The sequence below is a fragment of the Hylaeus volcanicus genome, chromosome 5 (genome assembly GCF_026283585.1).
Source record: "Hylaeus volcanicus isolate JK05 chromosome 5, UHH_iyHylVolc1.0_haploid, whole genome shotgun sequence".
NCBI classification, from domain to species: domain Eukaryota; kingdom Metazoa; phylum Arthropoda; class Insecta; order Hymenoptera; family Colletidae; genus Hylaeus; species Hylaeus volcanicus.
In genome coordinates, this window is record NC_071980.1 from 20,440,973 (window position 1) to 20,468,450 (window position 27,478).

The 27,478-nt window shown below is 38.3% G+C and overlaps 1 protein-coding gene and 1 long non-coding RNA gene across 3 annotated transcripts in view; one reads left to right on the forward strand and one right to left on the reverse strand.

Moving 5' to 3' along the window:
- The window catches only part of LOC128876298 (sestrin-1), a 254,459-nt gene that overhangs the window by 8,546 nt on the left and 218,435 nt on the right, over positions 1-27,478 (reverse strand). For both annotated transcript variants that reach the window (XM_054122534.1, XM_054122533.1), the window contains exons 8-12: positions 10,132-10,302; positions 5,856-6,038; positions 5,536-5,776; positions 4,077-4,342; positions 2,167-2,541 (exon numbers count right to left, since the gene is read on the reverse strand). In XM_054122534.1, the coding sequence (XP_053978509.1) occupies positions 2,167-2,541; positions 4,077-4,342; positions 5,536-5,776; positions 5,856-6,038; positions 10,132-10,302 (1,236 nt within the window). The remainder of the gene's footprint in view (positions 1-2,166; positions 2,542-4,076; positions 4,343-5,535; positions 5,777-5,855; positions 6,039-10,131; positions 10,303-27,478) is intronic.
- On the forward strand, positions 5,720-6,273 carry LOC128876305 (uncharacterized). The gene is made up of 3 exons (XR_008456992.1): positions 5,720-5,861; positions 5,928-6,066; positions 6,171-6,273. It is a non-coding gene; the product is annotated as an uncharacterized LOC128876305 (long non-coding RNA).

The following is a 27,478-nucleotide window of genomic DNA, read 5'->3' on the forward strand; positions in this document are numbered from 1 at the left end:
ATGTAGACGTTAAATAGTGAAAAAAAATATTGGTATGCTTGTAAATATACTTTCATATGTAAATAAAAAAATTAGTGATTTTGAAATGACCTTCTTTCCAACCTAGAAACTTATGATTTCCGGAATGATAAAAAATAACTATAGATTTGTTTGCTTTTAGGTATTAATAGATACTAGTAGTCGAGAGGAATGTTCTTTATTGTTTTGGCATACGATGCCCTTGCTCTAATTTGCCAATAAAATAAAGAACATTTCTCACGACCACTATCTATTGAAAGCTTGTCTTTGATCTCTATTGCCAGAAAAGAATAAAATGTATAGTTCCTGAAATGGTTGCGTTTATAGACTAAAATGCGCTGTGTATCGGGTGTTTCATTCTGTTGTGTCTGATTCTGTATAAATTACTGTCACGTAATATTTATAAACTTATAGAAGTACATACTATATTTTCTCATATTGTTTACTTCCATTTAGTCACATCGAAGTTTCGATTTTACTTTTCCATCGAGTTGGCGTTAATATAAATGCAATTACATATTCAGTTGTATCCCACCTATATCGTTAATCAGGGTCACTCAATACCCACCTAAGCGGTTACGTAAGAATTAACGTAAATATTTTGGTACGATTTATTTTTGGCTACCAATGTATACTAATGTTAGGAGCAAATAAATGTATTTAGGATACTTTCATTACATCGAAGTCCTTGATTATAAGAACAGAAACGTATATTTATGGCAAATATAGTTTAGTCTGAAAGTTGTTATATTAAACTTTTTGTCAAAAAATGATGTTCATTGGATTCAATCTTTTACTTTAGTGCTTTCCTTCTGGCTCTCACATACCTCGTATCCCAAATTACTACAATGATAACATATCGTGGCACCGATCGCCGTATCTCAGCAGCTTTCTAATAAACGACCTCTCCAATTACTCTTGAAAGACGTATTTGAAATTGATTACAATTCTGATCACGTACAAGAAAAAAATACGGCCATTTTCCTGACTTTAACCTTTCTAAGAACGTTATATGGCCCCTCATTGTTAGTCATTGGTTATGAATACAGATAAATGTACTTGTTTTACATTAATTATATTAAGTCATTGGCTGCAAGATAAGGTAAATCCATTTACGATACACGGTTCTGCTTTTATAACTAGCGAGTAAACAAATTCTGATAAACGTAATTATTTCGCTCTGCCGATTGACAGTTACACTAATGGACTTGTACGAAGATTCGAGGAAAACTTGGAAAACGTACAAAAAGATAAAGACCGCGTGCAACGTTTTGTCTATTATGTAAGCTCTCTCTAAATAGCTGTGAGGATCAGCTATAAGGATTCTGCTATAGATCAACACAAGACATGTTGATAGTCGGATACCAACTTTTCCATTATACCTCAATTGCCTCGCGGTATAAGCCTAACGAATACATTACAAACAACCAGCAAATAAATTACGCTGTCACAAATGAGAATTGTTTCGATGTACCAACTGAGAAATTATGCTATTGGACTTCAGTAAAGATAGACTTGGTAGATGCGTTAAAAGACAAAATCCGCGTGCAACAATTCGACTGTTGCATAAATTCACTTGACGTAGCCACGATGATCACCTGCTAGGATCAATACAAGACATATCGATATTCAGATAGGATCTTTTCCACTGTGTTCTAAAACCCTCGCGATCATCACGAATACATTTGTCTGCTCTTCGAACTAACTGATAAATACATTATTCCGACATAAGTAAGAATGACTTCACTCTGCCAATTACGAGAGATACACTACCGAAGTTGCATAAAGATAAACTTGGAAAATTTTTCTATTGTATAAATTCTCTTCAAACAGCCGCTAGAATTTTGCAGTAGACGAAAACAAGACATCTCGATATACAGATGCGATGAACTCCCCTCACGATATGACCCTTGCAAGTGCATTTATCTACCAGTTAATAAGCAACCAGTGAATAATTTATTTTAATAGAAGTAAGAAACATTTCACTCTGCCAATTGAGAGTTGTTCTAATAGACTTCCAATAAAGACAGACTTGATACACGTGCTAAAGGACAAAGACAACTTGCAACAATTTGTCTTCCGCATAAAATTGTTTCAAACAATTCTGCCGTAAATGAAATCGAGTAATCTTTATGATTAGATACTAACCTTTTCGCTATGCTTGAATTCTCTCATGACGCGATCGTAATCCCTCTTGGTGACGCGTTCTGGATAGCACACGGCGCTTTTGATGAAAGTCTTCAGGCTTCGTTCGAGGAGCTGATTCACCTCGTTGTAATCGTAATCGTCGTGCCTGATACCGAACATGCACTGAATGTAGTTCCAGATGGCTCGCCTGAAACGCGACGTATCCACCCTGCTGTGCGTGCCCATCGTGAAGTACGTCAGATTGTAGGCTGTCTTGAACTTGTCGTCGAGGAGGTTCCCGACGTCGTTGTACAAACGGTTCACCAGCGAGTAGCCGTGATCGTCCCACGAGTAGTCCTGCACTCGAAAGGTCGGTATGTCGTTCAGCTGACCCCGCTGGAACCAAGAAAAACAGATAAGATTACACGTGTTTGTCTCGAACAAGGCAATTCGTTCTTGCTCCGCTCTTTTTCCAGAGCTCGGGTATACAATCTGATCTTTGTCACTGAAAAATTAGTACACGTGTAGATGAGCAAGATGTTTCTTGCTTTTGCGAAAAAAAACATTTTAGTTGTCATCTTTATTCCTTGGCAATTTTTTTGAGTTGTTTCGACATTTCTTTCCATGCTCTCGGCATTTTCCTATCTGAATTATTTCGCTAAAGTTTGATCGCATTAAATTTGGGATTCTTCTAGTTCGTTATTGACGTAAAAATTGCGTTTCACGTCTGAAAGCGCCAGACTGTCCCCTGAATCGCGTGACCGTTTAAGGTTAAGCGATTGACTTCGGGTAGAGAGATACGCACGTGTCGTCGCGTCGTAAATATTCATGGTATCGACGATGGAAACGGCGATCGAATCGACGAACTTTAAATATTCATCGGGGAGTTTCAGCTTCGCCTTGAAATGTACTTTCGAATAGAGCTCGTAAAAACAGGACTGAAAGACTGAGAATAATCCTCCAATCCGCGTGGCCGAGTTAGCCAACCGGGCTTGCTCGAAACGACAGTTTTATTTACCCCGACTCCAACCGTGGGATTATTTTATTATCGTAGTCTTGCAGAGCGACAAGAGTGCCTTGGGAGGTGCGTGCTCCTGGTCACTATAACAACTGTAGGGATGCTCAAAATGAAGGTACATCAGGAGCGAGACTGGACGATCAAAACTTTTAAAAGAGGGATTTTTTCAATCATGGAATATTGTATCATGTAAACTAGCGAAGATGTTTGATTAATTGTCGATACGGTTTCGGTAGAATTGATAGAGCTACTTCTAATAAAATGGAGTATGGGAAGAGACAATATCATAGACAATTTTTGACAGTACCGATGAGCAGGGACGGAAATAAGCGGGAGCGTATCTGTCGAATACACCTGTGCGTTGATGCTTTGAATTTAGAATCTCAGTTACTTGTGGTATTAGTTAACGTTCTATATTGGAAATTAAAGGGTTCACTTTACACAACAATTCACAGAGTCTGGTACTAGCGATAGGCCGATCAAAGGGTCCACTAGAAGATCCAGGAGAAAACCGAAGGATGCCTCTCTTAACACTTTATTTACCGGGAGCCTATTTATAGGCTTTTTAATTCCAGTATTTAGCTTTTCGAATTTATTTACTGTGTCGATGGTTGTCTACCTACGATGTCCAGTTTTTGGAAACAGTTTTGGCTTTCGATATACCTAGTAATAGTACTATGAAGGAATTATTGTCAGCCTAAATTGGCATATGCTACTGTAGAAAATTCGTTTTTGAATTAAAGACTGTTTCTAAATAGTCCGGTAGATAAAGGGTTAAGAGCATCATAAACATCACTCATAGTCAGAGGGTTTTTTCACAACTGACGCGATCAGCTTCTTCGAGGATAAAGAAAGCAACTTCATCGCTTCACGCGAGTATCTAGATCAACTATTAGCTAAAACGATCAATTACCTTGGCGAAGTCCTGGTAGATGAAGGTAGGATCCTCGATGAAGTGTCCTATGTCGGAGTCGAGGACAGAACTACTCCTCTGAGGCGCTGCTGCAAGCTCCGCGGACTGCGTCTCGACGGTCTCGAATCTCTTCGACAGCTCTTCCTGGGTGATTTGGTAGGATTCAGACTTCTCCGACAGGCGCTTCATGCGCTCCATCAGTGCCTCGACGCCCACCTCCTGATCGCCTACTATGCTGGGCGAGGATGGCGGCGACGACATGCTTTCTGCACAGATGGCAAAACGATATCTCGTTATCGAGCTGGTCAATAAAATTAATCCGCTGACATTGGGGGTCGCGGCTGACTGACTACTGTAAATCATCGATAGACGATAGGATTTCGAGTAATCCGGAGAAATGAACCAACCTAGACGCGACTCGAGTGGGAGAATGAACTATCTGTTGGGTGGAGATTCTGATAAAGATGCGGTTTGGAATGTATGATACACTTTTAATCGGGTATCCCGGACATTTATCGGACGTTATCTGATGTCTAGTTAAAGCAGAAGAATTTCGAATTTTTTTTCTAACACAGTCTGTAAATTTTAGGAATCCTATTGAACGCCGGAAATGTTCTTCTCGAATTAATAGTTTTATAACAAAACTATTTTTGGTCAAACGATTGAAAACATATAGCAAGAAAATTAAACGTAAACTAGGTTAACATTGTCATAACGAATATTCATTGAATCAATGTTATAGCTGAAGTATTCCTGGTACCATATTTTTTTAAATATAGCAAAAAAGACAATAAAGAACATCCTCATCTAAGTTACATAAATGAATGCAAATAACGATAATAATACGTTGACCTGCTACAGAAATAATTCATCTCACGTTCGTGACCAGGTAAAGAGGTCCATAGTGATCTGAAAGCAAGGAAGCTTCTCGTATACTTACACCATGTACAGCTCAACAAAGTTTAATAAGAGTCCCGAAGGTAATGACTGAAGCGTTGATAAGCGAATGGCAGAGATGATCCCAGGTGATTAAACTATTGTCTAGACTAGTCTAGACACTCTAAGCCTTATAGTCTACCCGGCGAGTGCCACCTGACAAGGAAGACCATCGAAGAACGACAAGGACAGACGTGAAACTAAGCCCAGAGATGTTATTTAACTTGTAGAGCTACAGTCGTGGCAGTAACCTTCAGGCTAAATGAAAATAACGCATAATACAATAGCCTTGACTCATCTAATTGCTACAACCTGTCTCTCATATTCATAAACACAAATTTTCAAACGGCTACGTATAATTGAAACCATTTTAACAGCTGCTGGACTGCAACTATGTACATCTAACTCTCATGAGAACAGTTAAACGAATCTAAGCGAGTTAGGTCACCGAAGGTTGACAAGAATTAATTGACGGAATCAGAGACGATAACTGGGGACGTAAGTTTTCAGACGATAGACTCACCAGTCTTGCCATCGCCGTTGAGAATCTTCTTGGGACTACTGGAAAGCTTGTCTTTGGCAGTTGGTACGTTATTGCTATTCTCTTGAAGGTTCTGTTTGTAATGGTGGCCAGCTACGTTGTCCAGCTCCTCGTTGATACCGCAGGAGAAGACGAAAGACGAGAGGGAGTGGAAGTGGGCCAAAAGGACTATCGCGTGAACGACCTCGGCTAAGGACCAACTGTCCGCGCCTTTGGTCAGTTTCTGAAACACCGCAACAATCACTTTTATGCAATTCTGGGTAATAAATAAGACTGCGATTGGTCGACGTTCCCAAGCTCACCTCTATGTGCGTTTTGTTCAGCAACCATGGCCTATGGGCTAGAATCTTGTTAATCTCATAGAGATCTTGCAGTTTTCCTGGAATCGATTTCAAACCCCGCAGCCACGACGGATCGCCACCCTGGAGGATGAACTCTCCCTTCTGCAGGTTTATTAGATAGCTGCACTGGTGTCTACCTGCGGCCTAAAAACACACGAAACGTTCGAATTTGGTATGCATTTTTTAAAATTATATTTCATATCTTATTTATAATAGATTCGAAAGAATTATTTCTTTATAGTATTGTTTATTATCGACATTTCTGTTATTTTGTAGATACTGTAAATTGGTACTGTGTCGCATAGCTTTTCATCTATAGGGTATCTTGTATTATTATTAATAATATAAAATTCAACGTCTGCGTTGTTTGTGATTTCCCCAGAACACCTGCTACTTCTATCTAATCCACTGTATAAGCTACTTAACTGCCTGCAATTACTACTGAATATTGGAGCTTCCGTTACTCGAGGCAGACAGCAGGGAAACCTTTTGAATGACAATACAATTGTCTCAAAGAATATCGTTTACAAAGAATTCCGTAAATAATGGCGTATAAAGAAAAATCCATACACAACATTATACAAATAATGTACTTTATGGCCAAATTTTACAAATAATATAAATAAAATTATTCTAATATAAATTCTAATATAAATAAACGAAAGTCCAAAAATATGTTTAAGAGAACATACTAGTTGCAAAAATATTATTAAAAGCTTGTGCGAAAGAGAGAAGGTTGTTCGTAGGACGGACAGACAAACGTTGAATGGAAAAACGAGTGCAGATGAATCAAAATTCGTGATGAATCGCAGGGAAAGGGGGTACGGGTGGGTGTGGTAGGAGGAATAGAAGTACGGAACTCGATCTTCTTAATGGTTTGTTTTGATCGCGCTGGAATTACATCAGAAATTCAAATGCCAACGACTACCATTGAGAACGGGAGACAAATAGGTGGATGAACAAAGGTCGGAGAGGGGCGGAGGGGAATCGAGATGATAAAGCGCGTAAACAAGACACGTGTTTACCATGCGGACCCGGCGGATCGATCGACTTCGAGGGCCGCGATAAGCGATAAGAAAAGTTCGCAAACACGCTTTCAGCTTCATCGTGCACGCGCCTGGAGAAATTTTGTAGCTCTGGTCCGGAGTCGATAGGTTAAATCGATTCCAGCGACGATAAAACCTTTGGGACGGATAGAAAATACAAACTGCGAGAGGAAAATGTCCCTCGTCCCTCTGGAAACGAATTTAGGAAGGAGGATTCGAAACGTTATTGCAGGTGTCTTTCCACTTCATTGGGAAGTATAGTAATCCGAGAAAGTCGAGAAACACCGAAACGAAATTATTTTCTGAATTCGTCCAACAAGGAAAATCAGAATTTGTATCTTTGCTGAATTGGTGTAAATATTAGATACTTCAGTTTTAATCATTTTTATAATGAATTATCAAATTTCGAGTAATATTCCTTCCATTCTTTTTTTTTTCTCTTGTTTCTGAATTAATCTTGTTAAGTTTTTGTGACAATTAAGCCGGAACGGAGTGCCTCGTGTATACATAAAATATCTTTAATGTGAATTTTTGTTAAAAAAGATAATGTGCTCTATCTAATCACAAATTCATTCCTATAGGCTGTAAAAATTTGAAATATAGTACAATATCTCTGACGTTATCGCTATCCTCGACGAACTATATTATTTCGCTTCAATTCCTTACACAGACTGCACACTTCTAACGTGAAAGTACCAAAGAAACCAAGTGCCAAAATTAATCAAATTAAGATTATTTCACAATTAAACGCTACACGTGCCATCTCCAATAAAAAGAAAAAGATTAAGCATAAAATAAAAGCAATTTCAGTAAAACATTTTCCCTCTATAATTAAAAATACTCTTATCTGACATGTTTCATTCTCTCATAGTTGATACAATTCTCATGCATATTTTTATTAATCTTGGAGAGTTAAAACAAAAAGTATCGTTGCATCTAGAAGATGGAACCAACTATGATACTTTTGGAAGCTAGGTGTATACGTATTCGTACGTGTTTTCATAAACCCAAGTGCATCTCTTTCTATAGGACACCTTTCGCATAGTTCTCACGTCGACTTATGATCGCGAGAAGCACGCAGAGGATCAGCGAATCGCGAGAACGATCTCTGACACGAGACGGGCGCACCAGGTGGGATTGTTTACCGGCAGAAAAGCTGTTTTTCAGATACCTTATCGCTTTATCACGCTCCTCCGTGTACCGACTGCCAATCGTCTTCCCTCCCCAACTGTCGAGTAACTCGTTGCTTTCGACGTTCGCATCTCCCCTCCCCTCCACTCCCCTTCCACCCACCCACCCACCCCCCGCCCCGGCATCCCACCTGCTCATCCATTTTTTATCGTGCTCGACGAACTGTTTTCGGTCGATCGTTTCGCTCCAACGATGATATCTGAGTGCCCGAACAGATTGGATGTCACGACCGAGGAGGCCAATCTTTTTCCCGTCGAAAAAGAATCGATCTTAATCTTATGCATACTAACTTGTGTCTTTGCCTCTTACTGTTTTGCTTGTGCAGTGCTTCGATTTTATATCGCTTTGTTTTTATAATACTACTGGACTGTTATACTGCTTTGCTTTTATACTGTTTTCCTTGTGTACTGACTTGATTTTATATTGTTTTGCTTCTAAACTACCTTGCTACTATATTATTCCGCTACTATACTATACTGTGTTGTGTTGTGCTTCTTTTCCTCTTTGCTTCTATAATGCTTTGCTTTTTCAATGCTTCTATATACGATATTTTCAGACCAATTGTGAGAAATGTAAACAATATTCAAACTAGAAATTATCCTATTAATATTAATACGAGTATTAGCATTCGTATTTACTATTGGTATTGGTATAATACCAATTGGCATTTATATTATAATCTCGACTTGTGTTTTTTTTTTTACACATTAATTAACACCGCGAGTTATCACTGTTTAAATTGTTTCTATTCCATACTGGCATAATTCGATCTATTCGAAGGACGTCACCCCAGACCAATAAATGTATCCAGCTACTTCATTCAGCAGTCGTATCTGATGGCCCGCAATAAGTAACACGCACTCTGGTAACGTAATCTCTAAATTCTTCGATCCCACGCGTGTACTATCGTTTGTCACGTGCCTCGAAAAAGAAATAAAAAAATAAGAAAGAATCGTAGATTTCGACAGTAACAAAACACAGACACTAGAGCTAAATTATTCGTTGACGCTATAAAATTAGACTTCATTAAAATTTGAAAAGCAAGCATATTTGTTCGATCACTTTACACTAACAAGAACATTCGTACACGATATCCTATAAAATGTGGGAGTAATTTTAACAATGCAACTACGACAAAAAACATTGCCGTTTGAAATTTCTGAAGGTATATTCGCGTTAAGGAAATTGCGAAAGCGTTTGCAAATAGTTAGCAAGAGCGTCCATCGGATACGTAAACGAGGAGTAAAACTAAAAACAGCTGCGTCTGGTAAACAAAGTCAGATAGAGCAAGCATTTATATGTGTTGGTGATTACGACAGTAGTTTGTCATACATTTACTACATCGCATGCTGTTACGCATGCATCGCAAAATATTAACTTTTGTTTTCATTCTTCACTCAGAAAACTTACGTAATTGCAAGCAAATTTAATAAAATACCGCGTATAAAGAGTATTAAAGATTACATCAGGGCTAGTTTAACGTATTATTAAATTAAGTTGAGAGATTACTTGGAATTATCTTCAATGCAACTTCCCAATGAACTGATAAAAGTTCCAAATCTAATATGTATATTTATTTTCTTTTGTATTTTCCCGTCGCCATTATATTTGCGACTACAAAGACCGATGTGCATCTTAGAGTAACGAATTCACTGCATCTAGCTTCTGTTGTTTACGATATAAAATTGTCATATTGCACTGATACGAAAGATATTCTCGAATGATCAACCAAAACTGAAAAATAATATTAAAATAATATCACAATTGCTTGTTTCTTGTATATCGAATAATTTTCTGCAATGGAGACACAGTGGGTTTGACCAGCTCGTCGACAAAGTAATTTAATGGAATCGAAGTGAGAAAATAAATTCCCCTTATTGCTATTGTAAATTGCCCAATTCACGTTGACAGATTTTCCTCGTACAGCCACGCTGTCCAGGAAAAACACTGGCAACCATTGCGGCGAATTAGATCGAGAGAAAAACCAGACGAGCACTCACCATAATGGCAATGAGATGCCTGTAGTCGTATGGAAGCGGTCCGTCGCCCCTGAGGATGAAATGTTGGGTACGGAGGAAGTGTTCCAAGTACGAGGGATGCGAGGCCATCACCCTCGAGACATGATCCAGCCTGTTGTTCTGGAGGAACGCATCCATCAACAGGATATGCGTCTGTAAACAAAAAAAAAACGATACATTGGTCAGAGGTGTCTTGTTAGCCTCGAAAATGAAAATTTAGAGATGAAATCGAATAAAATAATCGATACATAACGAATAAAAACATTATTTATGAATTCATTCGCTAAGTTTATTCCATTGAAATAATGGTTTCATTCGAGTAAATGTGAAATATAATTTTTCTTTCCAAAAGTGAGTTAAATTACTATCAACAGGAAAGCTTGTACGTACAAATATAAAGAGAGCAATTTGACCGGTATAAACAAGTATTTATTTATATGTGTATGCGTATAATTATATGGCCTATAAACATGAAATTAAATGTGTAAGCAGATAAACATGTGACGTAACATAAACCCGTTTCAAAAAGTAGATACATAAGTTTATAATTCAAATTATATTTTTTTTTCTTTTATATCGAATTGTTCAAATGTTATTGGTTATTTCATATTTTTATCTAGATAAGACATGTGCCCATCTGCGTGTCGGGGATATCAGGGCTAATTAACAGGCTCCCCCTCTAATTGCTTTCACGTTTCATAGCGTTTCCGCTTCGTGTCTCGAAACCTGCAGCACCAGTGCTATGAATATCAACATTAGAAAGTTGGTATCTGCGCGACGTGATTTTTCAGCGACTCGTAGAACCGTCACTTAGTTATATTTGATGACCATGAAATCGACATGAAAACTACTCAAAACTTTCCGAAAAATGGGTCGTCAATCTATTATCAAATTTTAATTGTAACGATAGAGTAGCATGTTATTTCTTCTGAATTGTTCCATTTTAAAAATGAGTACATTGAATCATTCGATAGATAATCGATAGTACACGTCTTGCCATCGATGTTAGCGTGTCGACATCGATGTAACGACCGTAAACACTAATCGCATAATCGTATTAAATGACTGGTACTCGTTTGTTCCGCGTCATGACGAGGTAAAGAAGAACTGACATTGAGTCGGTGGGAAACGATCCTCGAAATCAGGTGTTATCGTTACATCATACGTCAGGCGAGTCAGACGCATCTTACAAACCGATAACGCTCTTCGCCACATGCACAGACGTATGGAAAAATCCCCATTATAAAAGAATTCCCTGTGTTATTCCTGCTTCCATAAAAATAAATTAGCAGGACATTGTATCTTAATCAACAAACTAAACCTTATCCAACTATTTCATTTTTAATTTCTTTCATCTACTTTTCCTACTGTCTCAATACGTAAACTTTCAATCTTAAGATTATAAAAAACGAGAAAATACGAATTTTGAACTGTTACGAATACCAATTGTCCTAAACAATTTAAACTTGTTTGTCTTGAGTTATATTTTATAAATACGAAATTAAAATTGTATGTACTAAATTGGATTTATAACGATACGAGATAAGTTAACAATTATCGAGTAGGGTAAACAGTTTTACAGTGAATTCGTTTTATAATCTATAATTTGATAGTAATTTCTATTGAACGAAAGAATGATCGAGGTTTGCAGTCTTTGATTTATTACACGAAATTGTTATCTATATGAGAAGTTTGCCAGCTCGTCCATCCAAACTCGATTCACGATATAAAGCCGTGAAACCGATAGACGTGCTGGCGTCGCGATGTTCCCGAAACGCAGATGCGCGACCTCTAAACTTAGATCTTGCATCGTGTCGTCTCCCGACACCCTTTCGACGCTTGTTCGTTTTTCTTCTCGCTCCGAAGGGGGACTACTCATTTTCGTACAGCTGCGCGATGAGTAAAAGGTTTTTTCCTCGTTTCATATTCCTCTTAGCTGGGTAATTTGGATAATGGTCGTATGTAAAGATTAATTTCTCTAATGCCCAATGTAGACATTTGGAACATGCATGTACGGATGGAAAATTATGTAGAAATTATAAAGAAATTTTGAAGAAATTTTGAAGAAATCTTCTTGTAAAGAAATTGCTCAGAAATGAAATTTGTTATCATTTTATTTAAAAAACTTGAAACTCTGACATTCTTCCTAGTGTATCTATAGTGCTAGACACGTAGCTATGGGCACACGTTAATTATGCAATATACGAGATATTTCCGTTTTTAATCAAATTTGAAGTGTCAATGAGTACCAATAAAATATTAAAAACTTTTACATGTCCTCGAATACCAAGTGTCGTAATAATTTCATTTCTATATTCTAATACCGAATAACCTAATATTAGAATAGATAACAGAACATACATCCGAATGCAACAAATTTCAATAATTTAATATTACAATATTCCATAGGTACTCGAAAGCCATGCATATTTCAATAATTCAATATTAGAACAGTTTATTCTGCATTCCAATATTAAATTGCCTCGATAATCAGATATTAGAACATTTCACACTTACAGTGGATGTAGAATGTATTCGTACACCGTTCAATTTCCCAAAAAATTTTTGTGTGAAATTGTAGTTTCTTGACTTCTTTTTTTGTAATCAATGCTATTTTACATATTCTCGGAAGTCTCTAAGATAGATATAGTCCAAACAACATTTACTAGTTAATATAATTTGTGAAATTAACAAAAAAAATGCGAAAAGTGGGTAAAAGTATAGAAGCAATAATTTGTACGATTCTTATGACGAACCATTTACAGTAGAGTTTGTAACGTAAACACATTAATTTATTGCTCCGTGTGAATTAGAAAACATCAAATTTCCAGTAAAGTACTTTTAAACAGTTGTACGAATACTTATTGGTTCAACATTTCTATCGATTAATTGTTTTTTTCTTGTTAATTTCGCAACTTACATAAATAGCTATTTTTTATTTTTTATTTTTTTTTGTAATCTATCTATTCTATAGATTTCGGAGAATATGTAGAATGTCATTGTTTATCAAAAACAAGTTAATAAATTACAATTTTACACAGTTTTTTTTAGAGATTGATCGGTGTACGAATACTTTCTACACCCACTGTAAATGTTGTAAACACCAAGCACAAGAGTCACCATACAGTTAATTTCGTCAGTTTTTAATCATTTAATATTCGACCCTAATTCTAACCCTAATTGAGACACGATCCAGCTTGAGTACGAGCACAATGGGAATAATAATGCGACCAGTTACCGACCTTGTGACGGGTCGACGACCCATGCGTACAAATTAAACGGGAAAGGCATTTCACTAGGAACGCAGCTTTCGCCGCGCGGTGAATATGTAATCGATTCGCGTCCGCGTTGATCTATCAACGCAAGGAGGATCGCGCGAGCCAGCCCGGCGTATCGGAGGCTCCCGCGATCAAGAATATCAAAAGGGACTGGTGTGACGAAACCTTACAGGCGACTACGGGCAGCCATTAATCTTGTCAATGGAAAAGTTTCACGAACGCCAGCCTGTGCGAGCTTTACGTTTCACGAGAACCACTCCCTCGACCCGCGTATAATGCTACCCAAAAGTCTTAGTATACCTGGTGTTATTAACAAAGCCCCTATATCTGGCGCGGGTCAGGAATTTTCCGCTGCTTTTGTTAAATAACGATCGCTAGCAAGTGCTTATAGCGTTTGGAATGTGAAGGATGACAATTGATTTCATTTTTAACCGCAACAGTTGTTCTAACAATAACTGCAATAATTGGCAATATCTTTTTTAAATATACGTACGCGTATATGTAATATATTTCTCTTGTTTCTGTGAATTTATAATTGTGTTGCGATAGTTGTTTACAGTTGCTCAAATGGAGTAATGTTCATACGAACAAAATAAAATCACCTGTAACGTTAAGCTCGCTAATATTATTTTAAATAAGGTTAATGTAATTGCGGTGTATTCGAAACCTTGATGTGGATCTCATAGGCTTCACTATGAATACGTTGGAAAGGTAAAAGGTCGATCAATTGTATTCCAAGAAGAATGCAGAGATATCACAGAAGTCAGTGTAAACAAAAATGAACTATAAAGGTGGTCAAATTAATGGAGGTTACAATCAGAAAATTGTATGGACGAAATCGATGGAAAATATTACCATCTGTACCTTTCCGCCTACAATTACCGTTGAACAATATATTTACTAAATTTTCCGCTGAAGAGTGATTCCGAAATTTATTTTTGATCAACAAGACCAATTAGAAAGTATACCGAGCTTTTCGCAGGATTCTATATACAGACGACCACTTAATTAATTGATTCCGATTGGGTAACCACCTTTTATTTATCGCTAAATTTTTCGTTGGAGTCCAGTTACAACTGGTTCTCGAGGAGGGTGTTACGAAACGGTGCTACTGTTCCAATCGCTCTAGCATGAACACCGATCCGTCTAGTCCGAGACAGGTTTTACGACACAAACAGAAGACCCACGCTTAGGGACTCGGCCATTATGATTATTCGAGTGTGTTTGCCCATCCACTCGTTCGTCACTGATTGCCGGAAACAGCGAATTAGTAACACGATGGAGAATCGAGCAATGTCAACTCTCGAACAAATCTTGTCCGGAGCTCGAGCGAGCCACGAAAAACGGTTTCGTTTTATTGTAGAGGTGTTCACAATGAGAAAATAAGCAACGATAAGAGGCCAGCGCATCTACCTGACAGGCTTCAGGTATCGGTACCTGGTGGCCTTCAAACTTTAGAACCGTATCGGCTTTTTATCATCGATTGTTTCTATTATTTTCGAACGACTGCTGGCGCGCAACATGTGGAAATTATTAAAGGACCCTAATGAGTCATCCATATGGACACTGGCAAACGAGCTTCATCTGGAATACACTCCCAGTTTCTGGATTTGTTCAGCTGATCAATTAAAGAGATGCTTTTTGAACCGAACTCTGTAATTTCACGTCACAAGGGAATATTTCTGTACAATAAATTAGTAAAAATGATTCGTGAAATTAAATAAATTTAAAAAATAAACTTGAGGTTGAATTTCTGGCACGATATACTGAAAATTCATTTAATAACAACACACGTCAGTCATTTATTCCTTCTCGTTCAATCTCAAGATCTTGTTTCTTCGTCGACCCATTTGCTAAACAACCGTGCACGTATTATAATATTATACTCGTAGAAAAGAATTCGACCCTGACGAGGTTAAGTAGACAAGACCTACGGAACAGACGTCGCTATCAGCGCGTTATCTTGTTACATCGGCCCTGCCGGTGTCCCTTTTCATCGACCTCGCATTGCGAATAGTTAAGATCAGAAACCGTTTCTCGGGAACCGAATCGTGCGATCTGCGAATCAGCGAAATAAGCGTCAGCACTCAACGCCAGCACATCCGCTGAACTTGGGACCCCTCCCGATTTCAACGGATGCCGAAGCAAAGGTTCTCGAACGCTGCTCGTGCCATGCGAGGATCAGCTAATATATAAACCCATGGACACGCCCCACGGCGCTCTTTTTTTATTCCGCTGTCAGTACGTTCTCATCGTGGTGATTACCGAAATCTTGTAGTCGCGGACAGGTTAACTTCACGCGTTGTCGTTACCTACGAAAGTCCGACGTATAATCGGTTAAGATCACATCGAACCTTTATCGTCAATCGAACACGCACTCAGCGTCGCACTTTGGTCGTCAAATACTAAATTATTGTAGTCACGGATAGAGTAATCGTACGCGCGCCGCGTCGTTACCGAGGAAAGTCCGTTGTTAATTAGTAGAGACCCGTGTCGCGAGTGATAGTTGCCGACAAACAGATCCTTGCAACAGCACAGCCCTGGGACCACAACAGATAGCTGGTACAACCAAACTGTAAGACCGACAAGCGGTAACGTGCCTACATAATTGTATACTTGATTTCCCAAAACCGATATTGTAATATAAACTCGTTATTTTGTAACAATACATATTTATTTATATATTTAAATGCTAAACCTTGAAAACAATCATTGCAATCCCGAATTGCTCTTTCCCGTTAGCGAATACAGTTAAGGTGAGCTTTAGCTCTTTAATTGAAGACGAAGATCCCAAGAAAGAGTCACAGATAAGCTGGGACGTAACAATCTGACACTCCAAAGCTGCAATGCTGGCGAAACGTGCTCGACACGGTTCACATCCGCCGCGAACGGTATCATCTGCGAGAAATCCAGGGCTCCGATAGCCTCGCGAATCTAAATCTCGGGGCGTTCGTAGAAACGTGGAAGGGGTCAAGAAGGTAAAACGTGGTTTACCGGCGATCAGCTGCTCGCAAATTAAAGATAGACGATCGCGTCATCGACCACAAAAGTATTACTCAATTAACCCGTACGCGGGATTTGGCAAGATATCGTAGGATTGTCCCAGTGAAGCCCCCTGAAAACCGTGGCCAGCACGCGATAGAGGCCCTCCTCTTCCGAGAACTCTTTTTCTTTTGGCAGAAACCCCTGGCACCGAGCCCTGCCGCTCAGAGACTTCGTGGCGAGCCTTCTCCCGACTTTGCTGTACCCTCGGAACTTTCCCTTCTTCGTACCATCGAGTATGGAATTTTCCTTCCGTTGAGAAAAATCCATCACCCCCTGGGGGTTCGACTACGTCCAAACCAACGAGGACGCGGCGATTGCTCTCTTGATTCACTTTGTGAACCATCTATTCTTTGCTCCATGTCATTCGGAAAGTTATCTTATTTGTTACCTTTTATTTGTGGTTTTAAACATGTGGATGATTTCGATGATTCTGGTATAGTATCGGTTCGTAAATGTTTTTCTTACTTTTAAATTATTGTTTTTATGAAATAACTTGGAAATTCTATTGTTGCTTAGTGTATCGTTGGTCACTGTCTCCTCAAGGGGGACTTTAATACAAATTAAAAAAGAAAGAACTGCCCAGAAACCAAAAGATCAACGCTATTTAAAGAACATACTGTCTACTAATCGTTTTCCCTAAGCAAAATAAAGCGAATTTATCAAAGCAGCCTATACGCGGAATAATATACTGCTATCTTTTATTCTAAAATATGAGACTTCTCTTTAAAAGACTACTTTCTCACAGATAATTAAAATTCTACAAATATTTGTGAACACCTGCATATCAACGCAAGAGAAATAAATTTTCAAACACGGGAAACAAACATGTAAAGATAAATTAAGAAAGGAAAAATGAATCCGAGGATCTTACAAAAGGCTAGAAATATTTAAGCAATGAAAACAAAGATGTAACGATAAATTGAAAAAGAAATAATTAAGCAACTGCAAGTTCTCGAATTGTTTGAAGCTGAAACGGAACCGGAGGGATATAGGTGCACGATTAATAATTTGAAAAGAGCAATCTGGGGCACCGAGGCGCAGGTGTTGACAGCAGAACCGTTTGCCAGATGAGAGACGCTAATAATGGGTTCGGTGACAGTTTCGGTTTAGGGAACACGGAGTTTCTAATTTTACTTAATGGCGTGTTTATATTTATATACTTTCGCGAGGATTTGTGAGTTCTAAATTCAGCCACGGGGAGCTTTTAAATAAGAAGCTCGAATTCCTTTCTTCGGTGGGAGCTAATTTCAAAATCTCTTCGGATCTTCGCATTCACTTTTTTTTTTAAATATCTCTCGACAATTTTAGAATCGAAGTATTAAGGAAACCGAGTGCAAAAATAAAATACCGATAGACTAAATCTGAGCAAATTAATGACTTAGTTGCTTGTCGTAAATTAAATATATAATGCCAGACAAAGATATATTCCTTTTAAACAAAAGAAACTGAGTATCAAAGAAACTGAGTGCAAAAATAAAATATTGGTAGACTAAATCTGAGCAAATTAATGACTTAGTTGCTTGTAGTAAATTAAATATATGTATAATACTAGACAAAGATATATTCCTGTTAAACGTTTTGAAAATATATATAGACTAGAAGAATTGTCTTGCTATGTTCTACGCGATACTCCAAAAATATACATACATCATATTCAACAAAAAACCAATGAGTTTTCTTGTTTCTAACACAAAGCATTAGCTTATTGCATTTCCCACAAGTAAGAATCAAGTCCAAACTATAAAACGTTTCCTCTTCTCATAATTAAAAGACGCTTATTTGCCACTTAGTACCTTCGATACTTTCACTCTGCAATTAATCATCGTGCCCCGCCGTGTCAGAAGAGTTTCATACGACACAGAAATTTGACCTCGAGATCAGAGATGATGAATTATCCAGGGGATCCAGGAGATCGTTCCTCGGTCCCAGCTTAATTACAGACTGGAACACAAGACACTCCTCGTGTTGGCTGAAATAACACCCAAGCTCTCCACGGCTCCGAGGCGTCATTAAACCTCAGAGTCAGGAAGCGATGGAAGCGTCTCTCGACTTTCGAAAATTCTGATAACGCGACCGACTACTATCGGTCGCCTAAATGCCTCCCCGTGCCGAGCAGTTTCCGACCTCTTTTTCGAGATACGAGAACTCGAAGGTAACTAATGACGACGTTGAAACCTTATCGGAAACCTAAATGCAACCTGACCACCCGGGTGATCCTCGCTAACGACTCTCCGTTGCCACACATCTATGCGTCATCCCCATCACTCGTACATCTCTATGCAGACCTCTTCTTTGAAACGAAATTATAGTGCTCAAGGATTCGTCGACTTGCTCTGAAATTTTTGAAGAACGTACTGTAAGTATTTTTTTGGGTAAATTTGTGATAGAGGTAGAGTAAACCTCGATTACTGCAGGAAAGGAGCTACATTTGTGCAACAATCGAGGTTTCTTTAACCCGTTGCACTCGAGGCCTTTTTTCTGGTATTTACCAGCACAAGATGTTTTCTTAGCATTCTATTGCCACGAATGTTGAGCTATCGAGAATTTGAGTATCAGGTCACCTTTACCTCACCGACAATCATTTTATTGACACTTCGAGTTCCAAAGGAATTAAACCTAAAGGAACATTATTGCTGATAGATTTCTTGCGTGAAACCAAATGGTGACTGAGAATCACCTCTCGAGTGCAAAAGGTTAATAATCGAAGCCCTTGTAATAATTAAAGTAACCATTTCAGTGAGTAGCCTTCACAGGATAATTGCACTCCACTATCCTCATCCTTACTTGTTGCTTTACAACCGTTTGTAAATTCCAAGCGATAAACGAGCTCCTCCTGCAGTAATCAAGATTCTACCTGTTCTAATCTGTTTGTTTCCTCAGCTCGAGTGAGTGGCAGAGTGAAGGAGTTCAATACCCGTTGACCGAACTTCAAAGCGGTGCTGCTGATTACTACCGAAGATACGAAAAACACGAACCATTATTTTGCAACTTGAACGCCAAAATTGCGTGTGCCCTCTAAAAATTGCTACTCTTACCGCCTTATAACGACACTGCCAAAAGTGATGAGAAACAACAGTCTCAGATTCTAATTTCGCGTAAAAGGTTACACTATGTGTCGCGTGGACCGACCAATTGAAAAACTGTCCGCTAAAGCTGCAATATAAATAGCGACGCCGCGGAACGCAGCGTCGAGCCGTCAACAACGTGTAATCCTCTAATTATAATCGCGCCACTGTGGTCTGGTCTAGCTTCCACGCTATTCTAATGTCTTCGAGAGTACGCGTTCCCCCACCCTTTAATCTCGGGCAAATTAATCCCCACCATTGTTGACTTGGACAAAATAAATTATTTATACTTGAAAAGAGTCCTCCGCTTTGCCAAAACATAGATAGATACGCACATAAAATTAGAGATTTATATACTCAATCGTTCTCGCTAAAAAGGAAACTGTCTCTCAATGTTTACAGTCGAAGAGTGAACAGACTACCTCACAGACTGCGCAATTTCTCGATCATAAACGCCAATAGGCAGTAAAACGTAAGCAAAAACAATTTAGTGTACCTTGCTCCGCGGCAAATGCAGGTATGACACGATCTGTATCTACTCGTACAAATATTATTGTAAGATTAAATATATATAGTTCTTCGAAAGAGAAAATAACAATTTTTTGAAGTATGAGAAGGCACGGACGAATACAAATGGCGGTTCCGTTCGTCTTTAAAGATTAACAGGTTGATGATACGAGGGATTAAAGAAATTACGAGATGGGCGACAACCACTGGCCACCAAAAGAAACTCGCGTGCGGGACAAACAAGATTAGACGCCCAGAATAGCGTGGTGTCCGGTTGCGTGGGCGTGCGCGTGAAAATCTCACTCGACTCCGCGCACGTGTTAACGAAGTGACGACTGGATTACCCGGGGATCTCCCAGCCATCATCCGCCGCGTTTATCGTCCAATCTAATTCGCGGACACCCGTTACGTAACGAGGCGATAGCGCTGGAACCCAATAGACTCGATTGGGATAAAGCACTGGCCAATCTAATCGACGAACCTTATCTATGAACTTATTTTTGACCCATTAAGTAATTTCTTATCGATGCATCAGAAAATGAGCCTTGTTTAACAACTTATAATGTTACTACTTTAAACTACATTTTCCTTTTATTTTCTCTTAAAAAATTTGAATTAGGAACGAATGATCGTAAAGGAAACATGACGGGATGCTTATGAAGCCAAGATCTATTATAGAACAGAGTGCAGCTATGCTAACGAGAAATCGTGAAGAAAAATGATAATTGTTAATTTGCTAATAGGAATTACAATCGATAATTAACAAACAATATTAGTTAATCTAAGACTACGGGTCGGCTCTCTATAACCAAGTAATACTTGTAAGATACTTGTTCCCATCGCTAGTAAACAACGCTGCTCGTAATAAGAGCCATCAACGCTCGAAAATTTAATTACGCCCACTATCGCACGGTTCAGTGACCAAGAAAGTTATAAAGAGCGTTGGAAGCCGCGGGTCGCGACGTCGACATTGTTGTTTAGTTTATTAGCGACTCGCGCGTGGCCACACGGTACAAGCGACGAAAAAAACAAAGGTACCATTAGGCTCCTCTCTATGGCGCGCGGCGTTTCATGCACGCCATACGGGGCTTTGTGCGCCTGGTAATTGCTGGTGTTCCGAATACACGAATTCCGTTATAGGAAACACCGAGGAATATGCATACATTGTTCCGACGCGCTGGTTGCATTATTCATCCCTAATAACGAACACTCGTGCTCAAACGCTGATCTAGTTCCTGGATCAAAAATTATTCGTTTCCCTTCTCGTGTATATTCTCTTATGTCTTGTCAAAGCATAGGAATTCCGTCGAGCATAAATGATTGACTCTATTGAAGTTGCACGTATTGTAGTGTTTGATAATAACTAATCGCAATTTCACACAGTTCGAAATCATGGAAAGAAAATTAAAAAGAAACGAGGGTATATTCACATTTGAATTATCATTTTCTATGTTTGTTTATTATTTATAGATCATATTCAATGGAATGTAGAAATCTAAGTTTACTATTCAGTAGTTGAGTTTACTGTTTTTTAGTGTAGTGATATTAATTTCTTCGATATTAAGAACGACTTCAACAAGGCCAATCGTTTATGCTTGAAAAAAATTCGTATGCTTACTCAAAACATGAAAGGACATACACAAACATTTAAAAAATTGACGCGTCCAATTATTCTCGCTAGCAAAAAAAAAGGATCATCAAAGTCCCAATATTTTAGAGTCAAGAGAGTTAACGATGCAGAGCGACCAAGAAAAACATGTGTGCTAAAAGTGTCCGACGGTTTTAATTAATTTTCTGAAACACACGGAGCGTTTGGTGAGTCACAAAGGCTACCCTCTCGAACTTCGGGAATGAAAGCGTTTCCGGAAGATGGTTCAAAGCCGCGAGGAATTTGAAAAAATTGCGTCATTGAGAACAGATGTCATACAGATTCGAAGAGGAGCTCGTAAATATGGGTGGTCGAGGGCAGAACGAGGGGAATTTCGGAGTGTTTAAACGTCACGGTTACGAGACAGGTTCGAAAAATCGGCCTAATTTCGCTTAGGCTGAACGTCGAAAATTAAATCAGTTTCTTAAATTTATTTTAAGAAACTTTTGAGAAAAATCCCAAATATCGTTTAATACCTCTGATGACTGAGAATTTAATAAACGATTGATGCACGTACAACTTCAACAAAATTGGGCAATTATATTCGACAAAATATCTGTACTTTGCCACATCATAAGTAAATATTGGGTTGTCCGGAAAGTCCATGTCGATTTTTGGTAGGTGGTACAGGTCTGAATATATCGAAGTGGTTGTAAACATGAAAACAAATAACATGTATACATCCCTTAAAAAGTGGAGAGGTTGTGGAACAAAATGGCACCTATGTAATTCAATAAATATGTATTAAAAGTCAAACGTGTTTTTGAATTTTTCTTAAAAATCGACACGAACTTTCTGGACAACCTAATATATACACAAAACTTGAAATAAATATATCTAATAATTCTCTAAAAATAAAATTCCAATACTATTCAACTTTTAGGATCGAGAACTAGACCGCTAATGTACAATTTTAACAACGTCTATAATTTACACTTGAAAAATTTGTTTCGCCTTGTCGAAACATAAGCGAATACCCGCAATAATTTTGGAACCCACGTGTCCAATAGAGATCCCCCTAACAAAAATCTCAATCGCCAAATTTCTGATTTGTAAATAGCGAAGTACCGGTTAACGTCAGATTCTCGGAGGCAATATTTTTATGAACCTATGAGGAGCTGAGAACTTCTCCGTGTCGTGTTTTACGTCTCCGTTCCTGAAATATTCGGGGAGGACCTTGCGGAAGACTTACGAGGAATCATGGCGGTGGTACGTCGAAGAATGCGTAAACACGTTGCTAACGCATTAACCGGCGACAACGCGTCCGCCACGAAACGAATTATAGAGCTGGGCTGACGACCTCGAACCGTTCTCCCGTGTTTAATATCACTTTATCGAGGAAAAAAATGCGTCTTGTAAATTTTGTCGTAGAGCTTCATAATCGATTTGTCTACATTTCGCGAAAATGCACGCGATCTCGATTCGCATTAGTTTAGAAATGAATCACTTACGCAAGTTACAAATTCAGATTGAATGTTACCATAGAGCTACTGATATTCTGTATAAAGAGTAAACAAAATGTTAAGTAATTATGGGAAGAAATCCAAGAACCTAAGTTACCACGAAATAATGAGATAAGTCTGAATACTCCATTCTTAATTATTTAATCAATGTTGCCATTTTATGTTGACACATGTTACAAATGAATTCAATGCAATTTTTTCTATCGATGGCCAATGTGATACGAATCGTATACAGACCTGGAGATTGTCATAATCTGAGTTGGTCTAACGTGTTTAGAGTTTGAATTTCGTTACAGAGCAATTTTCTGACGAAACCAGCGCATATTCGCGAGCATGATTTGATAAGAAACGCGACAGTTCAATTGCTGCGACGAAGGGAATGCGAGAAACAAGGGACGCGATGGAATAATCGCTAAAATAAAGTCACAAGGCGACTCTGTCGTCGCGATTACGTCTCTCAATCATGAAAACGAGGGGGATAGACAGTTAAGTCTAAAGGAAAAAAGGAAAAAAGAGGTGAAACGACGTCCAAGCGACAAACAATTCTCCAGACAGGGTAATACACCCGCGGACTCGATTATAGGAGAACCTTGTACCATATTATTCCGTGTATATCACTACCATGCAAATGTTGTGGCGTGTTGTCAGCATTCTTCTAGCTGAATCTTAATGTGCATGTACGACTGGACATTCAAAACAGTAGACACGACTTTATGAATTTCTTTTAGCACAGCTAGACATTTTACTTTCAAATACTTTCACGTTACTGGGGTACAGTTCGTAAACAACTCGAGAAAAAGATTATCGAAACGTATTGAAAAAAATAGATATAAAATGCAGCTATCGACATCTATAAGATGGTCATATATCTTTGATGTATTGGGAAACAAATTTTTCAAGTGTAAATTATAGACGTTGTTAAAATTGTACATTAGCGGTCTAGTTCTCGATCCTAAAAGTTGAATAGTATTGGAATTTTATTTTTAGAGAATTATTAGATATATTTATTTCAAGTTTTGTGTATATATTAGGTTGTCCAGAAAGTTCGTGACAATTTTTAAGAAAAATTCAAAGGCACATTTGAATTTTGATATATATTTATTGAATTTTATAAATACCATTTTGTTCCACGACCTTTCCACCGTTTAAGGGATGCACCCATGTTAATTGTTTTCAACCATTCCAATATAAATAGACGTGTACCACCTACCAAAAATCGCCACGGACTTTCCAGACAAACTAATATTTTGATATAACGACACTAGTCAGGCCCACTTATGCTGTTACATCGAAGAAGTGTAGCGAACTCATTTCAGGAATAAAACCGTGCGTTAAGATGAGTCATCCAGCTAATGACAATTAAAATTTGTTTTTTTTCTTCATGATATCTCTACGAGAGCATCACTAGTGGAAATGCAAGGTTCTCCGAATGAAAATGAGTCCAAACACGAACCTGTTTGAATTATTTTTAATTATACGTTACGCGAATCATTCTTTGATCATTCTCAATGGCTACGATTAAGATTTGTCCGAGTATGGTCGTGTCATTTTCATCGGGAAAACATTACGAGTATCGAAATGAGTCACGAGTAATGAAAATTGAAATTTGCATCTTCCTCGCGATGAATTAATGCGAGCGTTATCAATAGTATTATACGGTTTTCCCGGTGAAAATGAATACAAACATGATCTTGTTCTAACTGGATTAAATAACACGTAATTAGTAACTTTTTTTCTAACAATTCGATTAAAATTATGTTTCGCTTCATTTTCATTTTTAACGTAATTTCAAAACAGTGTTTACTGTTGTCGTTATCTCAAATAATAATTCATAACATGATACACTGTAGCATTTTACATGTCTCGTTTTTCACATTTTTGACGTCGCGACAATTTACATGCTAGTAAGGTACCGACGATAAAATTAAGTGGAAGTTGTAGTTTGAGCGAGCAAAATAAGCTATAAATAATCTAGAACTTTATGGGGTCAAATGCGACCTCAAGTGCTTCACGATATTATATTTATAAAACATAATTTTAAACGAATCAAGAGAAAACGTAATAAAGCAGCCATATTTTAATTGTTTCAGGAGATACAGCTACCTTATTATACACATTCTAATTTATTCAAATGTAACGTTCTTGTTATTATTTTATCGAATTAAAAAGAATTAAAAACTTATCGAATTAAAAAGAATGACTATTATTATTCATGATTTGGAGCAAAAACAAAGAAGGCGCTACAGCTTAAAATAATAAATTTTATATGTATAGATCTCAAGCCTATAAATTTTTTTATACAAAAGAACCTTGTTAAAGTTTCGAAACTCCTGCTCTGGATTCGAAGACTTCTAGGTCACTTTAATAATAGTCGATCGTAAACCTTTCATCTCTCTTTGTCCCATACGTACAATAAAAAAAGGATCACCCCATAAAAACGCAACGACCGCTTTAAGAACGTTTAAGTATTATAAACGACACGATTCCCATTCCCTGGTCCTCCCCCGCGGATTCGACGATCGTTGACCCGCGAAAACAACCATGCAGCGAGAAGAGGAAAAGCGCAGTCTTGTCGCGAGTAACACGTCAATTATCAACGCGGGACATAAATGGGAGTTAGAGTAGAGTAAAAGAGCCCCGGTGCGTTTTACAGCCGTCTACGTGACCAAAGAGACGATAGCCAGAGACCGTCCCAAGGAGCGGAAGGGGACGATAGAATAATATCGTGCAGCGACACCCACGCCTCGCGTTAATCGCAATTAAGAGATACGCTTCGCGAAGAGATACGGCTTAATTAAGATCCACCATCAACCGGACGGTGTGCAACGACAACTGGATGATTTCATACTCCCTTTCCGCGTTTGTGGAAACTTTGCGGTCTCTGATGGACGAGGGAAAGATAAATGTTTATCGAACGAATACATTTTTTACAGCGTTAACGAGAAACTAAATATTCAATCTTTTGCTCGTCAATATTGTTGGATCGCTTGGTTGAATAATTTTTATGTTTGCGATGCTCGGCTGCTGTTGCTTTATAATGCAACATTCAAAGTGTGTCGATGAAATTATACTACGTTAGAAATAATAAATTGAAACGTGAAATTTAGTAATAAAGGTTTCGATGAAAGACGCGAAAGATAAAATGGGCGGAGTTTATAGGAGAGATAATACAGTGTAGGATGAACGTATTACAGTTGGATAAAAATTTCGACTTCGTTATTATGGAAGTTAACTGCGTAGATGCACAAACTGGTCAGTGTATCGAGACGTCAATCAAATCCTGTCGAGCTAAATGTGCGAGACTAAATTGCACAACTGGTCGAAAAACACGTGTTCCATGCGAAACATCTTATCGAACTAGTAGCTCACACTCCGAACTCGCGTGAGTCGTTGAGAGTGAATCACGAGATGCGCAAAAATAGTCATTGTGAAAGAGGTTCGTGAAAGATGTTTACTCGGTGGATGCTGATGAGATTATTATAGCACAGCTGGTCCGCGTGGACGAAAGTTTGGTTGGACGTTTGGAGGTCATACAGGAGTAATGGCCTATTAAAAATCACGTGCCATCACTTCGCGATGACAGCCATTCGCGAAGATGCCTAAATCGGAGATTCAATTGGAGGCTCGTATTATTAAAGCATGGAAGCCTACATGCGTACGAGCTCGAGAGTTTAGAAATTTAGAGATCTAATCGTTTCGAACTTGGGAACCGGTGACGTAGGAGTATTCAAGAATTAGATATCCTAGAGCTAGACATGCAGAAGCTAAGTATTCGAGACATACAAATCTAGAAGCTAACAACTTAGAATTCCAACTCCTATGAGTTTTCCAAAGAACCTAATGATAGTATTCAGAAATTCAACCTGAAACCGTAATATCTAAGAAGTCTACCAACCTTAATCCAACAAGTCCAGAAACATAGGATCCTCCATGAACAACTAACATCCCCCCCCCCCCCATCGTTCAGAGCCTATCTTCTAGAAAACTTTAAATTCCAAACCGACATCCAGAAGCTAAGTATTCGAGACATACAAATCTAGAAGCTAACAACGTAGAATTCCAAGTCCTACGAGTTTTCCAAAGAACCTAATGATAGTATTCAGAAATTCAATCTGAAACCCTAATATCCAAGAAGTCTACAAACCTCAATCCTACAAGTCCAGAACCATAGGATCCACCATGACCAACTAACATTCCTCCATCGTTCAGAGCCTATCTTCTAGAAAACTTCAAATGCCAAAACGTAAGTCCTCCATAGAGTTCATACTCTTGGAACAATCAACGTTTGTGGGACCTAGCCTTCTAACACGTATAAATACGGCA